Source organism: Pseudophryne corroboree, chromosome 12 (assembly GCF_028390025.1).
Source record: "Pseudophryne corroboree isolate aPseCor3 chromosome 12, aPseCor3.hap2, whole genome shotgun sequence".
Taxonomy (NCBI): Eukaryota; Metazoa; Chordata; class Amphibia; order Anura; family Myobatrachidae; genus Pseudophryne; species Pseudophryne corroboree.
The window spans coordinates 175,187,119-175,206,443 of record NC_086455.1 but is presented as its reverse complement, the minus strand read 5'-3'; the positions used below and the strand labels follow the sequence as shown (position 1 = coordinate 175,206,443).

Sequence of the window (19,325 nt, the reverse complement as noted above, 5' to 3'; positions counted from 1 at the left end):
TACATAGAAGATGGGAGAGCACCTAAATCCGGCCTCCACGTGTTTCACACTACGGAAAATAAATGTAAACCGCCTCCACATGCAGGCCGTACCCCCAAACGTGTCCCTAGGGGGCTGTCACCCCAAACGTGTCCCTAGGGGGCTGTCACCCCAAACGTGTCCCTAGGGGGCTGTCACCCCAAACGTGTCCCTAGGGGGCTGTCACCCCAACGTTTGTACTTTTCATTTTTCAAGAGCAGAGACGCATTTTATCTAATTTAGTTCTAACCATAGTAAATATGTAATTCATATGACGGGCTTGAGAACCACTATTCCAACAACGACGTTTCTGGCACGGTGCCGGTACAGATAAGATTATTCCTGATGTAATCACTATATAAGAGATTATTGTGTTCTCTTATCTGGTATCATGCAAGACTGTTGTGTGACGGGATCCCCCCTCTGGCTGTATTGTGTGTGACGGGATCTCCTCTCTGGCTGTGTATTGTGTGACGGGATCCCCCCTCTGGCTGTATTGTGTGTGATGGGATCTCCTCTCTGGCTGTGTATTGTGTGATGGGATCTCCACTCTGGCTGTGTATTGTGTGACGGGATCCCCTCTCTGGCTGTGTATTGTGACGGGATCCCCTCTCTGGCTGTGTATTATGTGACGGGATCCCCTCTCTGGCTGTGTATTGTGTGACGGGATCCCCTTTCTGGCTGTGTATTGTGTGACGGGATCCCCTTTCTGGCTGTGTATTGTGTGACGGGATCCCCTCTCTGGCTGTGTATTGTGTGACGGGATCCCCTCTCTGGCTGTGTATTGTGTGACTGGATCCCCCCTCTGGCTGTGTATTGTGTGACGGGATCCCCCCTCTGGCTGTGTATTGTGTGACGGGATCCCCTCTCTGGCTGTGTATTGTGTGTGACGGGATCCCCTCTCTGGCTGTGTATTATGTGACGGGATCCCCTCTCTGGCTGTGTATTGTGTGTGATGGGATCCCCCCTCTGGCTGTGTATTGTGTGACGGGATCCCCCCTCTGGCTGTGTATTATGTGTGACGGGATCCCCTCTCTGGCTGTGTATTGTGTGTGACGGGATCCCCTCTCTGGCTGTGTATTGTGTGACGGGATCCCCCCTCTGGCTGTATTGTGTGTGATGGGATCTCCTCTCTGGCTGTGTATTGTGTGATGGGATCTCCTCTCTGGCTGTGTATTGTGTGTGACGGGATCTCCTCTCTGGCTGTGTATTGTGTGTGATGGGATCTCCTCTCTGGCTGTGTATTGTGTGATGGGATCTCCACTCTGGCTGTGTATTGTGTGACGGGATCCCCTCTCTGGCTGTGTATTGTGTAACGGGATCCCCCCTCTGGCTGTGTATTGTGTGACGGGATCCCCTCTCTGGCTGTGTATTGTGTGACGGGATCTCCTCTCTGGCTGTGTATTGTGTGACGGGATCTCCTCTCTGGCTGTGTATTGTGTGACGGGATCCCCTCTCTGGCTGTGTATTGTGTGACGGGATCCCCTCTCTAGCTGTGTATTGTGTGACGGGATCCCCCCTCTGGCTGTGTATTATGTGACGGGATCCCCTCTCTGGCTGTGTATTATGTGACGGGATCCCCTCTCTGGCTGTGTATTGTGTGTGACGGGATCCCCCCTCTGGCTGTGTATTGTGTGACGGGATCCCCTCTCTGGCTGTGTATTGTGTGACGGGATCCCCCCTCTGGCTGTGTATTGTGTGACGGGATCCCCTCTCTGGCTGTGTATTGTGTGACGGGATCCCCCCTCTGGCTGTGTATTGTGTGACGGGATCCCCTCTCTGGCTGTGTATTGTGTGTGACGGGATCCCCCCTCTGGCTGTGTATTGTGTGACGGGATCCCCTCTCTGGCTGTGTATTGTGTGACGGGATCTCCTCTCTGGCTGTGTATTGTGTGACGGGATCCCCTCTCTGGCTGTGTATTGTGTGTGACGGGATCCCCTCTCTGGCTGTGTATTGTGTGACGGGATCCCCCCTCTGGCTGTGTATTGTGTGACGGGATCCCCCCTCTGGCTGTGTATTGTGTGTGACGGGATCCTCTCCTGGCTGTGTATTGTGTGACGGGATCTCCTCTCTGGCTGTGTATTGTGTGACGGGATCTCCTCTCTGGCTGTGTATTGTGTGTGACGGGATCCCCTCTCTGGCTGTGTATTGTGTGTGACGGGATCCCCCCTCTGTCTGTGTATTGTGTGACGGGATCCCCTCTCTGGCTGTGTATTATGTGACGGGATCCCCCCTCTGGCTGTGTATTGTGTGACGGGATCCCCCCTCTGGCTGTGTATTGTGTGACGGGATCCCCCCTCTGGCTGTGTATTGTGTGACGGGATCCCCCCTCTGTCTGTGTATTGTGTGACTGGATCCCCCCTCTGGCTGTGTATTGTGTGTGACGGGATCCCCTCTCTGGCTGTGTATTATGTGACGGGATCCCCCCTCTGGCTGTGTATTGTGTGACGGGATCCCCCCTCTGGCTGTGTATTGTGTGACGGGATCCCCCCTCTGGCTGTGTATTGTGTGACGGGATCCCCTCTCTGGCTGTGTATTGTGTGTGATGGGATCCCCTCTCTGGCTGTGTATTGTGTGACGGGATCTCCTCTCTGGCTGTGTATTGTGTGACGGGATCCCCTCTCTGGCTGTGTATTGTGTGTGACGGGATCCCCCCTCTGGCTGTGTATTGTGTGTGACGGGGTCTCCTCTCTGGCTGTGTATTGTGTGATGGGATCCCCTCTCTGGCTTTGTATTGTGTGACGGGATCCCCTCTCTGGCTGTGTATTGTGTGACGGGATCCCCTCTCTGGCTGTGTATTGTGTGTGACGGGATCCCCTCTCTGGCTGTGTATTGTGTGTGACGGGATCCCCTCTCTGGCTGTGTGTTGTGTGTGACGGGATCCCCTCTCTGGCTGTGTATTGTGTGTGACGGGATCCCCTCTCTGGCTGTGTATTGTGTGTGTGACGGGATCTCCTCTCTGGCTGTGTATTGTGTGTGACGGGATCTCCTCTCTGGCTGTGTATTGTGTGTGACGGGATCCCCTCTCTGGCTGTGTATTGTGTGTGACGGGATCCCCTCTCTGGCTGTGTATTGTGTGACGGGATCCCCCCTCTGGCTGTGTATTGTGTGACGGGATCCCCCCTCTGGCTGTGTATTGTGTGTGACGGGATCCTCTCCTGGCTGTGTATTGTGTGACGGGATCTCCTCTCTGGCTGTGTATTGTGTGTGACGGGATCCCCTCTCTTGCTGTGTATTATGTGACGGGATCCCCCCTCTGGCTGTGTATTGTGTGACGGGATCCCCCCTCTGGCTGTGTATTGTGTGACGGGATCCCCTCTCTGGCTGTGTATTGTGTGACGGGATCCCCCCTCTGGCTGTGTATTGTGTGACGGGATCCCCCCTCTGGCTGTGTATTGTGTGTGACGGGATCCCCCCTCTGGCTGTGTATTGTGTGACGGGATCCCCCCTCTGGCTGTGTATTGTGTGTGACGGGATCCTCTCCTGGCTGTGTATTGTGTGACGGGATCTCCTCTCTGGCTGTGTATTGTGTGTGACGGGATCCCCTCTCTGGCTGTGTATTGTGTGACGGGATCTCCTCTCTGGCTGTGTATTGTGTGACGGGATCCCCTCTCTGGCTGTGTATTGTGTGACGGGATCCCCTCTCTGGCTGTGTATTGTGTGTGACGGGATCCCCCCTCTGGCTGTGTATTGTGTGTGTGACGGGATCCCCTCTCTGGCTTTGTATTGTGTGACGGGATCCCCCCTCTGGCTGTGTATTGTGTGTGTGACGGGATCTCCTCTCTGGCTGTGTATTGTGTGACGGGATCCCCTCTCTGGCTTTGTATTGTGTGACGGGATCCCCTCTCTGGCTGTGTATTGTGTGACGGGATCTCCTCTCTGGCTGTGTATTGTGTGTGACGGGATCTCCTCTCTGGCTGTGTATTGTGTGTGACGGGATCCCCTCTCTGGCTGTGTATTGTGTGACGGGATCCCCCCTCTGGCTGTGTATTGTGTGACGGGATCCCCCCTCTGGCTGTGTATTGTGTGACGGGATCCCCCCTCTGGCTGTGTATTGTGTGACGGGATCTCCTCTCTGGCTGTGTATTGTGTGTGACGGGATCTCCTCTCTGGCTGTGTATTGTGTGTGACGGGATCCCCCCTCTGGCTGTGTATTGTGTGACGGGATCTCCTCTCTGGCTGTGTATTGTGTGTGACTGGATCTCCTCTCTGGCTGTGTATTGTGTGTGACGGGATCCCCCCTCTGGCTGTGTATTGTGTGACGGGATCCCCCCTCTGGCTGTGTATTGTGTGACGGGATCCCCTCTCTGGCTTTGTATTGTGTGACGGGATCCCCTCTCTGGCTGTGTATTGTGTGACGGGATCCCCTCTCTGGCTGTGTATTGTGTGACGGGATCCCCCCTCTGGCTGTGTATTGTGTGACGGGATCCCCTCTCTGGCTGTGTATTGTGTGACGGGATCCCCTCTCTGGCTGTGTATTGTGTGTGACGGGATCCCCCCTCTGGCTGTGTATTGTGTGTGACGGGATCCCCCCTCTGGCTGTGTAGTGTGTGACGGGATCCCCCCTCTGTCTGTGTATTGTGTGACGGGATCCCCCCTCTGTCTGTGTATTGTGTGACGGGATCCCCCCTCTGGCTGTGTATTGTGTGTGACGGGATCCCCTCTCTGGCTGTGTATTATGTGACGGGATCCCCCCTCTGGCTGTGTATTGTGTGACGGGATCCCCCCTCTGGCTGTGTATTGTGTGACGGGATCCCCCCTCTGGCTGTGTATTGTGTGACGGGATCCCCTCTCTGGCTGTGTATTGTGTGTGATGGGATCCCCTCTCTGGCTGTGTATTGTGTGACGGGATCTCCTCTCTGGCTGTGTATTGTGTGACGGGATCCCCTCTCTGGCTGTGTATTGTGTGTGACGGGATCCCCCCTCTGGCTGTGTATTGTGTGTGACGGGGTCTCCTCTCTGGCTGTGTATTGTGTGATGGGATCCCCTCTCTGGCTTTGTATTGTGTGACGGGATCCCCTCTCTGGCTGTGTATTGTGTGTGACGGGATCCCCTCTCTGGCTGTGTATTGTGTGTGACGGGATCCCCTCTCTGGCTGTGTATTGTGTGTGACGGGATCCCCTCTCTGGCTGTGTATTGTGTGTGACGGGATCCCCTCTCTGGCTGTGTATTGTGTGACGGGATCCCCCCTCTGGCTGTGTATTGTGTGACGGGATCCCCCCTCTGGCTGTGTATTGTGTGTGACGGGATCCTCTCCTGGCTGTGTATTGTGTGACGGGATCTCCTCTCTGGCTGTGTATTGTGTGTGACGGGATCCCCTCTCTGGCTGTGTATTATGTGACGGGATCCCCCCTCTGGCTGTGTATTGTGTGACGGGATCCCCCCTCTGGCTGTGTATTGTGTGACGGGATCCCCCCTCTGGCTGTGTATTATGTGACGGGATCTCCTCTCTGGCTGTGTATTATGTGACGGGATCCCCCCTCTGGCTGTGTATTGTGTGTGACGGGATCCCCTCTCTGGCTGTGTATTGTGTGACGGGATCCCCTCTCTGGCTGTGTATTATGTGACGGGATCCCCTCTCTGGCTGTGTATTGTGTGTGACGGGATCCCCCCTCTGGCTGTGTATTGTGTGACGGGATCCCCCCTCTGGCTGTGTATTGTGTGTGACGGGATCCTCTCCTGGCTGTGTGTTGTGTGACGGGATCTCCTCTCTGGCTGTGTATTGTGTGTGACGGGATCCCCTCTCTGGCTGTGTATTGTGTGACGGGATCTCCTCTCTGGCTGTGTATTGTGTGACGGGATCCCCTCTCTGGCTGTGTATTGTGTGACGGGATCCCCCCTCTGGCTGTGTATTGTGTGTGACGGGATCCCCCCTCTGGCTGTGTATTGTGTGTGACGGGATCTCCTCTCTGGCTGTGTATTGTGTGACGGGATCCCCTCTCTGGCTTTGTATTGTGTGACGGGATCCCCTCTCTGGCTGTGTATTGTGTGTGACGGGATCTCCTCTCTGGCTGTGTATTGTGTGACGGGATCCCCTCTCTGGCTTTGTATTGTGTGACGGGATCCCCCCTCTGGCTGTGTATTGTGTGTGTGACGGGATCTCCTCTCTGGCTGTGTATTGTGTGACGGGATCCCCTCTCTGGCTTTGTATTGTGTGACGGGATCCCCTCTCTGGCTGTGTATTGTGTGACGGGATCTCCTCTCTGGCTGTGTATTGTGTGTGACGGGATCTCCTCTCTGGCTGTGTATTGTGTGTGACGGGATCCCCTCTCTGGCTGTGTATTGTGTGACGGGATCCCCCCTCTGGCTGTGTATTGTGTGACGGGATCCCCCCTCTGGCTGTGTATTGTGTGACGGGATCCCCCCTCTGGCTGTGTATTGTGTGACGGGATCTCCTCTCTGGCTGTGTATTGTGTGTGACGGGATCTCCTCTCTGGCTGTGTATTGTGTGTGACGGGATCCCCCCTCTGGCTGTGTATTGTGTGACGGGATCTCCTCTCTGGCTGTGTATTGTGTGTGACGGGATCCCCCCTCTGGCTGTGTATTGTGTGACGGGATCCCCCCTCTGGCTGTGTATTGTGTGACGGGATCCCCTCTCTGGCTTTGTATTGTGTGACGGGATCCCCTCTCTGGCTGTGTATTGTGTGACGGGATCCCCTCTCTGGCTGTGTATTGTGTGACGGGATCCCCCCTCTGGCTGTGTATTGTGTGACGGGATCCCCTCTCTGGCTGTGTATTGTGTGACGGGATCCCCTCTCTGGCTGTGTATTGTGTGTGACGGGATCCCCCCTCTGGCTGTGTATTGTGTGTGACGGGATCCCCCCTCTGGCTGTGTAGTGTGTGACGGGATCCCCTCTCTGGCTGTGTATTGTGTGTGACGGGATCCCCCCTCTGGCTGTGTATTGTGTGTGACGGGATCCCCTCTCTGGCTGTGTATTGTGTGTGACGGGATCCCCCCTCTGGCTGTGTATTGTGTGTGACGGGATCCCCTCTCTGGCTGTGTATTGTGTGACGGGATCCCCCCTCTGGCTGTGTATTGTGTGACGGGATCCCCCCTCTGGCTGTGTATTGTGTGACGGGATCCCCCCTCTGGCTGTGTATTGTGTGACGGGATCCCCCCTCTGGCTGTGTATTGTGTGACGGGATCCCCTCTCTGGCTGTGTATTGTGTGACGGGATCCCCTCTCTGGCTGTGTATTGTGTGACGGGATCCCCTCTCTAGCTGTGTATTGTGTGACGGGATCCCCCATCTGGCTGTGTATTGTGTGTGACGGGATCCCCCCTCTGGCTGTGTATTGTGTGACGGGATCCCCTCTCTGGCTGTGTATTGTGTGACGGGATCCCCTCTCTGGCTGTGTATTGTGTGACGGGATCCCCCCTCTGGCTGTGTATTGTGTGACGGGATCCCCTCTCTGGCTGTGTATTGTGTGATGGGATCCCCCCTCTGGCTGTGTATTGTGTGACGGGATCCCCCTTCTGGCTGTGTATTGTGTGACGGGATCCCCTCTGCTCTCTGTTACAGGTGTGGTTGCAGTACCAGTGCTTGTGGGACATGCAGGCAGAGAACATTTACAATCGCCTGGGAGAAGACCTGAACAAGTGGCAGGCGCTGCTCGTCCAGATCAGGAAGGCCCGCGGGACATTCGACAATGCGGAGACCAGGAAGGATTTTGGACCAGTGATCATTGACTATGGAAAGGTTAGTTCTTGTGTTACAGGTACAGTGCGTTCCTTCTACAGTGTCCATGATGTCCTATTCTTTCAGTCCCCCTTACTGTGTGCGCGTTACCGTGTTTCTACAGGTCCAGTCTAAAGTCAATCTGAAATACGACTCTTGGCACAAGGAGGTCCTCAGCAAGTTTGGTCAGATGCTCGGGCAGAACATGACTGAGTTTCATTCGCAGATCTCTAAGGTGCGTCCGTCTCCGCACTGAAATCCGCTCAATGAGTCTTTCCAGGATGATTTCCTGTCTGAACTTTATTTGTGTTTGTAGTCTCGTCAAGAGCTGGAGCAGCATTCAGTGGACACTGCCAGTACGTCGGACGCGGTCACCTTTATAACCTACGTCCAGTCTCTGAAAAGGAAGATCAAGCAGTTTGAGAAGCAAGTTGATGTAACTATCCATTGATTTCGTATATAGGAACCTCTCTGCTGTTTCATGCTCCTGCCACGGTCTCAATCCCCGAATCCTCTCCCCCCATCACATCGCCCTGCTGTGAATCCCATGGAGTCAGTGTGTGCCCCTTTCTATCTGCAGCTCTACAGGAATGGGCAGCGATTGCTGGAGAAACAGCGCTTCCAGTTCCCGTCCTCTTGGCTCTACATAGACAACATAGAAGGGGAGTGGGGCGCGTTCAATGACATCATGCGACGCAAGGATTCTGCCATCCAGCAGCAAGTGGCCAATCTACAAATGAAGATCGTCCAGGAGGACCGGGCCGTAGAGAGTCGCACTATCGATCTGCTTACTGACTGGGAGAAGACCAAGCCTGTCGCCGTAAGATCACCTTTTCCATATTACGTTTGTACGATTCAGCATTTGGTGAAGACCGTCTCTGTTGTGTTGCTGCAAGTTGAGGGATAATTATGTAGATACATTTGCGTATATATTTCAAATTTGCTAAACATTCATGTATGGGTGGAGAAGCTCCTAGAAATAGAGTTCTGCTTGGCCTTCTACGACACATTAGATCTGTGTATAAATGGGAAGAGATAAATGATACTGAGGTTTGTGCCCGGCCTACGCAGCCCGTCCGCTAACACTGCATTTATACAGGGAAGCCTGCGTCCTGAAGATGCTCTGCAGGCGCTCACAATATATGAAGGGAAGTTCGGCAGATTGAAAGATGACCGTGAAAAGTGTGCTAAAGCTAAGGAAGCCCTGGAGCTGACAGACACGGGATTGCTGAGCGGCAGTGAGGAGCGTGTCCAGGTAACGTTATAAAGCAAAGACTTCATCTCCATTATTTCCCAATGTTCTGCATCTTACGGACATTTTCTTTTGGCCGTTTAAGGTGGCATTGGAAGAACTGCAAGATCTAAAGGGTGTCTGGTCTGAACTTTCCAAAGTTTGGGAGCAGATTGACCAAATGAAGGAACAACCGTGGGTGTCCGTACAGCCGCGCAAGGTACAGTCCAGTCGCCTCGTGTAATAAGGAGGATGCAAATGCATGACCGCTCATACCACTTTCCTGTCCGTCTGTAGTTGCGGCAGAGCCTGGACGGGCTGCTGAATCAGCTGAAGAATTTCCCCACCCGGTTGCGGCAGTACGCGTCCTACGAATACGTGCAGAGGCTGCTGAAGGGCTACATGAAGGTGAGACGCTAGTTTCCCCGGGGACGGGGTTTATGTATTATTATCCAGTGCTAAGGCGCGTTTTCCCCCTCCCAGATTAACATGCTGGTGATCGAGCTGAAGTCGGAAGCCCTGAAGGATCGTCACTGGAAGCAGCTGATGAGGAGGCTGCACGTGAACTGGGTGGTGTCTGAGCTCACGCTGGGCCAGATCTGGGATGTAGACTTGCAGAGGAACGAGGCCATTGTCAAAGACGTCTTGCTAGTTGCACAAGGAGAAATGGCCTTGGAGGAGTTCTTAAAACAGGTCAAAAGATTTTTATTTTATATATAATTTTAAAACCTTTTATCTCTTCCATTAGATACCTTTCTCTGAATCTGCTGGGGTTGGGCAGCTCCTTCCGTGCAATCAAACGCTGACAGGAAATGGTATGTGACGGGGACCAGGCGGCTGCTCACCGGAGGCTCTGTGCCACGCCGCCCCGGCTTCCCCCGTCCCAGTGTAACCCAACTAGCGGTAGTGTACATTGGCGCTGATCAACACCTCTATCGGGCATTATACAGCATTGACTAATCTGCTGCATTACAGAGTCCCAGTAACAAATCACTGACAACTATTGTAGAAGTCCCTGACACTATGGGGTTAATTCTGAGTTTTCTCACCTGCAAGACTATTTTTCCTTTGCCCCTTTCTATCTTGCAAGTCTTCCGTTCTCATTTTCCATGACGACACAGGCTCGTTTATAGAGGTTTTCACATTAATTCACGGTTTGTGATTCCAGCCATATTGGTGTGTACCTTGGTGGATTCACATTATCCCACTTATAGTGCCACTTGATATCACCCCCCCCTTAGGTTCCACTATGCCCCTCTGTAGCAGGCCCTCCTCCACGGGTCATTTTATTCCCCATTGTGGCATGTGGTCTCCCCACTTTAGTCCCATAATGCCCCTTTGTAGCCTCCAACCCCCCCGCCCCCCCCCCCACTTTGGACACTCTTTTTGCCACAGTGTTTGAAAATCACAGCTCTGCGTGTTCCAGGTGTCTGCATCCAGGGGTGCCAGTTTTTCAACCCACTGTTAGGTTTGTAACATCTCAGGTGTCCCCCTTTAGGATAAATGGGGAAAAAAGAGGATTTGTGCTTCAGGGTACATAGGTTCCACAGGGAACATCGGGGTCAGGGTCTGTAGGTCTCCACTGGGGGAGACAGTGGCGGTTTAGGTGGTGGAAAGGACCGGGCACCAAACAGTTGTGCTTTTACAGCTCTATGGTAATGCATTTTCTTTAAATGATTTAGGTGTCGCCTGACGTCCGCTCTCTATGGTCCTGTTTGTCTTTCTGTCTCATGCTCCTGTGTGCCCTGTTCTGTAGGGTTTGATTAAATGTAATTGAGGCTACTGCAGTCACTGGTATACAGGGAGGGGGGCTTCAAAGTGCTACCACTGCCGGATCCACTCTGTATACCCCAAAACCTCCAGTGTCCCACAATGCACTCTGGGTAAGGGATTTTGCCGTAACTTCATAAAACTAGTTTGTGAGGTTAGAGTCCCCTTTGGTGTCTGTAATGCTCTTTCCCGTTGTTGGCATTATGCCCCAGTGACTTACTCCTAATCTTGCTGGTGTGCTGACTGCTTCCAGATCAGAGAAGTGTGGAACGCCTATGAGCTGGATCTTGTGAACTATCAGAACAAATGTCGCCTGATCCGTGGCTGGGACGATCTGTTCAATAAGGTGAAGGAGCACATCAACAGCGTATCTGCGATGAAGCTTTCTCCCTACTACAAGGTAAGGCGCTCACAACCGTCTCGCTCGTCCCGACGTACACAATGCGGATATTGCGGTGTCTCCTCACCTCCTCTGCTTTATAAAATAGGTATTTGAAGAGGATGCCCTGAGCTGGGAAGACAAACTTAACCGGATCATGGCGTTGTTCGATGTGTGGATTGATGTCCAGAGGCGCTGGGTATACCTGGAGGGCATCTTCACAGGCAGCGCTGACATAAAGCACCTGCTTCCCGTGGAGACGCAGCGCTTCCAGAGGTATCTGCCCTTTATCTCTGTGCCGATGAGACTAATATCTCTGCAGCCAGGAGCGTTACTGACTCCTGTTCTATGTCCTCCAGCATCAGTACCGAATTCCTGTCCCTCATGAAGAAGGTCACAAAGTCTCCGCTTGTCATGGACGTCCTGAATATCCAAGGAGTGCAGAGGTCTCTGGAGCGACTGGCCGACTTACTGGGCAAAATCCAGAAAGCACTGGGAGAGTATTTGGAAAGGGAACGTTCTTCATTTCCACGGTAAGTTCTGATTTTCCAGTTCTGCTTTTCTGTGGTTTGATGAGATTTGTAAATTGTGTATTATATAGAACAGTAATGTGTGGAGAGTACGGCGTGTTCCCGCCTTGCACATCTGAGAAACGCTGCTCCTTGGGATTGATTAAAGGTTATGTTCCATGGAGACAATGCCCCTCTGCTCTCCCGCCACCTCTCCAGCTCACTCTCTAGGACAGGAGGTGCTGATTTTTTTTTTTTATTTTTTTTTTAAATCTTTGGGTCTTTAATGTGTCCATACCCCACCCCCTTTGTTCCTCCACTTGCTCTCTTAGACTTTAACCTCGTACTTCAGTTCTTGCCATTGGAACCTTTTGAGCCCTTGTAGTCTGATGTAAAACGTTCCTTGTTCCAGTACAGATCAGAGGCGGTTCCCCTCACTTGCTCGATGTTGTACGAGCGTTTCGTATCTATGTACAGCATGTTGCCCAGTTGCGTAGGCCAGACCAATTGTTGCCATGTAGGATGTGCCTAAAGCAGCACATTGGTCCAAGCTGCTGTTCACCGTACTTACCTTGCTGGATCCTTCTGGTGTTACAGATCATTCTACAAAAGTCTGTGACAGTCCAGGGGGGTCTCTGAACAGCACTTGTCTAGTTTTATGGATATACCTTAGCGCCCAGGGATGTCGGTTATGGCCACATGGTACTTTGTGCAGCTTCTGCACCCTCCCTTCCTGTGAGGACAGCTTTAGGACATTCCCAGTGTTCCCCATGGATGAAGGAGAAATTTGCTTTTTTTTATATATATATATATATATATATATATATATATATATATATATATATATATATATATATATATATATATATATATTTTTTTAGAAGTAGTAAAACCATGGACAACCTGTAGTAGACTCGCCGCAACGTGTTCTCTAGAATTCCACTAGGAGTGAACATTTGTAATGTCTCATTTTCTTTTCCTTGTCTAGATTCTACTTCGTTGGTGATGAAGACCTGCTGGAAATCATTGGAAACAGCAAAAATGTCCCCAAATTGCAGAAACACTTCAAGAAAATGTTTGCCGGGGTCTCCAGCATCATTCTGAACGAGGACAGCTCTGTTGTCTTGGGAATCTCTTCAAGAGAAGGGGAGGAGGTAAGCCCTTCCGGATTAAGGGCCTGATCAGAGATGTGCGCTAATCCGTGGCGGCAATCCTGTACGCAGCTAATGAGCGAGAATATGCGAATGCAGCTGCCTGGAAATGTATTAGGACGCCCCCCCGGCGGCGGTGTGGCAGATCCAAGCAACTGCGGACAAATACGCAGCAGTGGTCGCAGATTCTTCCATAGTCCGCCCAATGGTCTCACAGAATGGCTGCGGGAGCAGAGACGCATACAGGACAGCAGTTGTAGACTGAAAACAGTCACGTAACGCCGGTGTTTATGCTGCCACACCCCTTATCCGCCCCCAAGTACTTCTTGACAGTCATTTCAGAAGTAATCCTCACTGCAAACGACATTGCTAAGATAACTTAGAGCGTGCGCAGTGCGGCCATGATAGTTCCTCATCTCCGTAGTAATCAGCACATTGTACAATACATCGCTGTTTCAGGCCCTAGAAGTAGAACCTTCCGCCAGTTTGTTCAAATCCATAGTTCTGCAGCATTTCAGATACATCACCCAGTTTGTTGCTGGTTCTCCACAGGTGATGTTCAAGACTCCAGTGTCCATCACGGAGCATCCAAAGATCAATGAGTGGCTGACACTGGTGGAGAAGGAAATGAGAGTGACCTTGGCGAAGCTGTTGGCTGAATCAGTCACTGAAGTGGAGATCTTTGGGAAGTCCACAGCCATCGATTCTGCCACGTACATCTCGTGGATTGATAAGTACCAGGCAGGTCTCGCCTGTAACTCCTCTTAGCCATTGTTGTATTTTATGGGTCCTTGCTTGACGTTGGCTGTGTTCTCTCCTATATATGTAGGCTCAGCTCGTGGTCCTGTCGGCTCAGATTGCCTGGTCAGAGAACGTGGAATTTGCGCTCAACAGCGCGTCTGAAGGCGGAGGAGGTTCAAGTCCCCTGCAATCTGTGCTGACCAACGTGGAGATCACACTCACTGTCTTGGCAGACTCCGTTTTGATGGAACAGCCGCCTTTGCGCAGGAGGAAGCTTGAGCACCTGGTAAAGGCCACTTTTTCGGACCATTTAATGATATTGTTGATTGTATGTCTTGTTATATAATATTTATAAGATGACGTGTGACCCCACAGATCACAGAACTGGTGCACCAAAGGGATGTCACAAGATCTCTCATGAAACTGCGGGTGGACAACCCCAAGTCCTTTGAGTGGCTGAGTCAGATGAGGTTCTACTTCGATCCGAAACAGACAGACGTTCTGCAGCAGCTCTCCATCCAGATGGCAAATGCCAAATTCAATTACGGCTTTGAGTACCTGGGCGTCCAGGATAAACTTGTGCAAACACCTCTCACTGATCGCTGCTACCTGACGATGACCCAGGCTCTAGAAGCAAGGCTCGGAGGGTCACCTTTTGGTACATATGTTCTTCGTGCATTTGAAGGCTTAAAAATGATATTTATAATCTTTATGTGTGATGTATAACTATTAATAAACTCCTGTGCTGTAAATAGGCCCCGCGGGTACCGGAAAAACAGAGTCTGTCAAGGCGCTTGGGCACCAGCTTGGCCGCTTCGTGCTGGTTTTCAATTGTGATGAAACATTTGACTTTCAGGTAGGATAAGCGGGGGGAGAAAATGTTACTGCCAGGATGATGCATTACGTTACCTGTGTGTTGTCATAACCGCATCTCTTCCATCGCTCACTTTCAGGCTATGGGCCGTATTTTTGTGGGTCTGTGTCAGGTCGGAGCTTGGGGCTGTTTTGATGAGTTCAACAGATTGGAAGAACGCATGTTGTCCGCAGTCTCTCAGCAAGTGCAGTGTATCCAGGAGGCTCTGAGAGAGCACTCTAATCCAAACCGAGACCGAAGTAAGCACTCCTCCTCTAGCATCCATAAGGGATATTGGTGAATCTAGTACGATGGGGTATAGACAGGGTCCAAAGGAGCTGGTGCACTTTAAATTTCGTCAGCTGGGTGTGCTGGCTCCCCCCCTCTATGCCCCTCCCACACACAGATTAGAAAAAAGTGCCCCCAGGAGAGGATGCACACTCTGATAGCTCCAGAGTTTTTCTTCATTTTCTTTTAAATCTTTGTTCTTTTCGGTATACTGTTGGGGCATCGGCATACCTGTGCCGTGGGAGTTAGAGGGGGGCGGTCACTGGCCTTGCGAGGTGTCAGAGCTGCTTCCCCGCTGCAGGACCACCCTCCTGAGGAATTTTACCGCGGGACACTGCGCCTTAACGGTCACAATTGCATCACGCCGCCACACACCCCTAACAATAGCCTGAAGGTGACATCAGTGGCGAGTACAAATGGGGCTCTGCTAGGCGGTCCCCCGGTTTATGGTGGCTTTAACGCTGTTACTCTTGTAACTGTTTCAGCTGGTTGCGTTCATCTTTGGAACCTGTTGCAGAGAGTGATTCGTGAACGGAAAGGATAATAGCTGTGTTGCATGCTTTCTTGGCGTTTTGCCTTCCTTTATTGTGTCTACAGATTTCTGTTCTGCAATCTTCCAGCTCTCACCATCACCTGCGAACTGCTGAATAAGCAGGTGAAAGTCAGCCCCGACATGGCAATCTTCATCACCATGAACCCTGGCTACGCCGGACGATCCAACCTGCCAGATAACTTGAAAAAGCTGTTCCGCAGCTTGGCCATGACCAAGCCAGATCGCCAGTTGATTGCTCAGGTCATGCTGTACTCCCAAGGCTTCCGGACTGCCGAAGTGCTGGCCAACAAAATCGTGCCGTTCTTCAAGTAAGGAAACGTGGGCTTGCACTTTATTATAAGGATATCAGGAGGAATAACTGGGGACGGCAGACGGACAGTAGCAAGTGTGTGACGGGGTTGACCAGTAATAATTATACTGAGCCTTTCCCCCTGTGCTTTGCAGATTGTGTGATGAGCAGCTGTCCTCTCAGAGCCACTACGACTTTGGCCTACGAGCTCTGAAGAGCGTTCTCGTGAGTGCTGGCAATGTCAAGAGAGAGCGCATTCAGAAGATCAAAAAGGAGAAAGAGGAACGTGGAGAAGCTGCTGTTGAAGGAGAAGTGGCTGAGCACCTGCCCGAACAAGAGGTATGATCATATAAGTAGCCCTTTATTCCACACCCTGCTCCGGCCTTATTGCCAACACTATCCGAGTCCCAGCCGACCCTCCCTATACCTGTACAGTGCCAATATGTACACCGTCTTCCTCTCGCAGATCCTGATCCAAAGTGTTTGTGAGACCATGGTGCCCAAGCTGGTTGCAGAAGATATCCCGCTGCTGTTTTCTCTGCTGTCTGACGTGTTCCCCGGAGTCCAGTACCACCGCGGTGAGATGACCGCACTTCGAGAGGAGCTGAAGAAGGTCTGTCAGGAGATGTATCTGACCTACGGAGATGGAGATGGAGAGGAAGTGGGTGGCATGTGGGTGGAGAAGGTGAGGCTTCTCAATGTCTTCTAGCAAGAAGCCCATTTCACTTGTTAAGCATATTGCGTGTAATCAACATGTATTTTATTTGCGTAGGTTCTTCAGCTCTACCAGATCACACAGATCAACCATGGTCTGATGATGGTAGGTCCCTCTGGCAGTGGCAAGACCATGGCATGGAGAGTGTTGTTGAAAGCCTTGGAAAGATTGGAAGGAGTTGAAGGTGTTTCGCACATCATTGATCCTAAAGCGATCAGCAAGGACCATCTGTACGGCACCCTGGATCCGAACACCAGGGAATGGACTGATGGGTTGTTCACCCACGTTCTCCGAAAGTGAGTGTGTCTCTGAAAACGTATGTGGCCGGCACACGTGATATTGTCGCACCCTGACCGCTTTCATCCATGCAGGATCATTGACAATGTCCGAGGCGAGCTTCACAAGCGCCAGTGGATCATCTTTGACGGTGATGTGGATCCCGAATGGGTTGAGAACTTGAACTCTGTCTTGGATGATAACAAACTCCTCACACTTCCCAATGGAGAACGTCTCAGCCTCCCACCAAATGTAAGCATTGCTGGAACACCTGATACTTTAAATTCCTTTAGCTCCCCTTAAAAGTTGTACCGTACAGTTATATCCCTATGACGAGCATTGTACCGTAGTGTTATATCCCTGTGACGAGCATTGTACCGTAGAGTTAGATCCCTGTGACGAGCGTTGTACCGTAGTGTTATATCTCTGTGACGAGCGTTGTACCGGAGAGTTAGATCCCTGTGACGAGCGTTGTACCGGAGAGTTAGATCCCTGTGACGAGCATTGTGCTTTAGAGCTGTAGACTAGATGTTGTCTCTCTCCCCCTGTAGGTGCGCATTATGTTTGAAGTCCAGGACTTGAAGTATGCGACTTTGGCCACTGTGTCCAGATGTGGCATGGTGTGGTTCAGTGAGGATGTCCTGAGCACGGACATGATCTTTAACAACTTCCTTGCCCGCATGCGAAGCATCCCTCTTGATGAAGGTGAAGATGAAGCACAGCGCATGAGGAAGGGCAAAGAAGATGAGGGAGAAGAGTCTGCTTCTCCAATGCTTCAGGTACACGTGTGGGGCATCTGCTGTTATTACACGAGATCACTTGAGGGCTTTTTCCTTTCTTTTCTTTTGTGCAGTGTTGAAAATGAAAGTGGTAGCCGTCCTCATGGCTTTCTCTCTCTGTGCCAGATTGTCAACATTACAAGCCGAATATCTTTCCAATGTGCCACCCGTTACAGTACAAAGCGATAGATGGCGCTAGTAATGTCCGTAGCTTCACTGTCCCTCATTATTTTATGCTGGTCTGCCCAGGGCAGGTTGGTAATTCAGCCTGGAGATGAAGCCATGCTACAGAATACTGTACTGTTATTCTACTGTGAGCAGGACTAACTGGCGGGCTTCAGTCCCCAGGGGGGCCGGGGGCTTCGCTGGGTGTGCATGCCAGGCTTGGGTTTTCTGATCTCCTCTGTGAAGGACGGAGGTGTAGTAGGAGTAGCCTAGCGCTCCTAGTCATGGAGGTACGGACAACGCACTATAGCCCAGGGCAGCTTAGCCTGTAGTACAGAGCAAGACCTTTCTCTATGCGTTGTCCATAAGGGTCTCTGAATGTGTTTTGGTTAGATCCAGCGAGATGCAGCAACCGTCCTGCAGCCATACTTCACATCCAGTGGGCTGGTGATCAAGGCTCTGGAACATGCCTTCAAACTAGAGCACATTATGGACCTGACCCGCCTGCGCTGCCTGGGTTCCCTCTTCTCCATGCTGCACCAAGCTTGCCGCAACATTGCCCAGTACGATGCCAACCACCCTGACTTTCAGATGCAGATTGACCAGTTGGAACGCTACATCCAGGTAATGTGTTCCCGATGACACAACAGCTTCGGCTCATCCTTGCTGAGTATACTATGCCAATAATGTCTTGTACTCACAGCGCTACCTCATCTATGCCGTCCTGTGGTCCTTCTCTGGGGACGGTCGCCTGAAAATGAGGGCAGAGCTCGGGGAGTACATCAGGAGGGTAACTACTATCCCGCTGCCAACAACACCCAACATTCCCATTATTGACTACGAGGTAACGAAACCTGTCCTATTCCAATATTTTCATTCATGTTTATTTGCACAGCGCTAGGATATTCCATTGAGCCGTTTGCTGGATCCGTTCTCTGTTACTCCCTAGGTCTCCATCAGTGGCGAATGGGTTCCGTGGCAGTGCAAAGTGCCTCAGATTGAAGTTGAAACTCACAAAGTGGCAGCACCTGATGTTGTTGTGCCCACTCTGGATACCGTGCGGCACGAGGCGCTTCTCTACACATGGCTGGCGGAGCACAAGCCACTGGTGCTGTGTGGGCCGCCCGGCTCAGGAAAGACCATGACCCTCTTCAGCGCTTTGCGTGCGCTCCCTGACATGGAGGTATGGTCACTGCTGCTCTCTCCTCTCCTATAGGTGGCTGGCTAGTGATCCTGTGGTTTCCTCATCACTGCCGCTCTCTCCTATAGGTGGCTGGCTAGTGATCCTGTGGTTGCCTCATCACTGCCGCTCTCTCCTATAGGTGGCTGGCTAGTGATCCTGTGGTTTCCTCATCACTGCCGCTCTCTCCTATAGGTGGCTGGCTAGTGATCATGTGGTTTCCTCATCACTGCCGCTCTCTCCTATAGGTGGCTGGCTAGTGATCCTGTGGTTGCCTCATCACTGCCGCTCTCTCCTATAGGTGGCTGGCTAGTGATCCTGTGGTTGCCTCATCACTGCCGCTCTCTCCTATAGGTGGCTGGCTAGTGATCCTGTGGTTGCCTCATCACTGCCGCTCTCTCCTATAGGTGGCTGGCTAGTGATCCTGTGGTTGCCTCATCACTGCCGCTCTCTCCTATAGGTGGCTGGCTAGTGATCCTGTGGTTGCCTCATCACTGCCGCTCTCTCCTATAGGTGGCTGGCTAGTGATCCTGTGGTTGCCTCATCACTGCCGCTCTCTCCTATAGGTGGCTGGCTAGTGATCCTGTGGTTTCCTCATCACTGCCGCTCTCTCCTATAGGTGGCTGGCTAGTGATCCTGTGGTTTCCTCATCACTGCCGCTCTCTCCTATAGGTGGCTGGCTAGTGATCATGTGGTTTCCTCATCACTGCCGCTCTCTCCTATAGGTGGCTGGCTAGTGATCATGTGGTT

General features: G+C 51.8%; 1 protein-coding gene across 1 annotated transcript in view; it reads left to right on the top strand.

Moving 5' to 3' along the window:
- The window catches only part of DYNC1H1 (dynein cytoplasmic 1 heavy chain 1), a 117,632-nt gene that overhangs the window by 10,896 nt on the left and 87,411 nt on the right, over positions 1–19,325 (top strand). The window contains exons 13-38 of the mRNA XM_063948631.1: positions 7,541–7,717; positions 7,821–7,931; positions 8,013–8,132; positions 8,277–8,516; positions 8,796–8,951; positions 9,034–9,147; positions 9,225–9,335; positions 9,411–9,620; positions 10,951–11,097; positions 11,186–11,352; positions 11,436–11,609; positions 12,574–12,739; positions 13,289–13,477; positions 13,566–13,763; positions 13,853–14,135; positions 14,233–14,333; positions 14,431–14,590; positions 15,239–15,479; positions 15,616–15,799; positions 15,927–16,145; positions 16,233–16,471; positions 16,547–16,703; positions 17,003–17,230; positions 17,789–18,019; positions 18,099–18,239; positions 18,345–18,578. Of these exons, the coding sequence (XP_063804701.1) occupies positions 7,541–7,717; positions 7,821–7,931; positions 8,013–8,132; positions 8,277–8,516; positions 8,796–8,951; positions 9,034–9,147; positions 9,225–9,335; positions 9,411–9,620; positions 10,951–11,097; positions 11,186–11,352; positions 11,436–11,609; positions 12,574–12,739; positions 13,289–13,477; positions 13,566–13,763; positions 13,853–14,135; positions 14,233–14,333; positions 14,431–14,590; positions 15,239–15,479; positions 15,616–15,799; positions 15,927–16,145; positions 16,233–16,471; positions 16,547–16,703; positions 17,003–17,230; positions 17,789–18,019; positions 18,099–18,239; positions 18,345–18,578 (4,698 nt within the window). The remainder of the gene's footprint in view (positions 1–7,540; positions 7,718–7,820; positions 7,932–8,012; positions 8,133–8,276; positions 8,517–8,795; positions 8,952–9,033; positions 9,148–9,224; positions 9,336–9,410; positions 9,621–10,950; positions 11,098–11,185; positions 11,353–11,435; positions 11,610–12,573; positions 12,740–13,288; positions 13,478–13,565; positions 13,764–13,852; positions 14,136–14,232; positions 14,334–14,430; positions 14,591–15,238; positions 15,480–15,615; positions 15,800–15,926; positions 16,146–16,232; positions 16,472–16,546; positions 16,704–17,002; positions 17,231–17,788; positions 18,020–18,098; positions 18,240–18,344; positions 18,579–19,325) is intronic.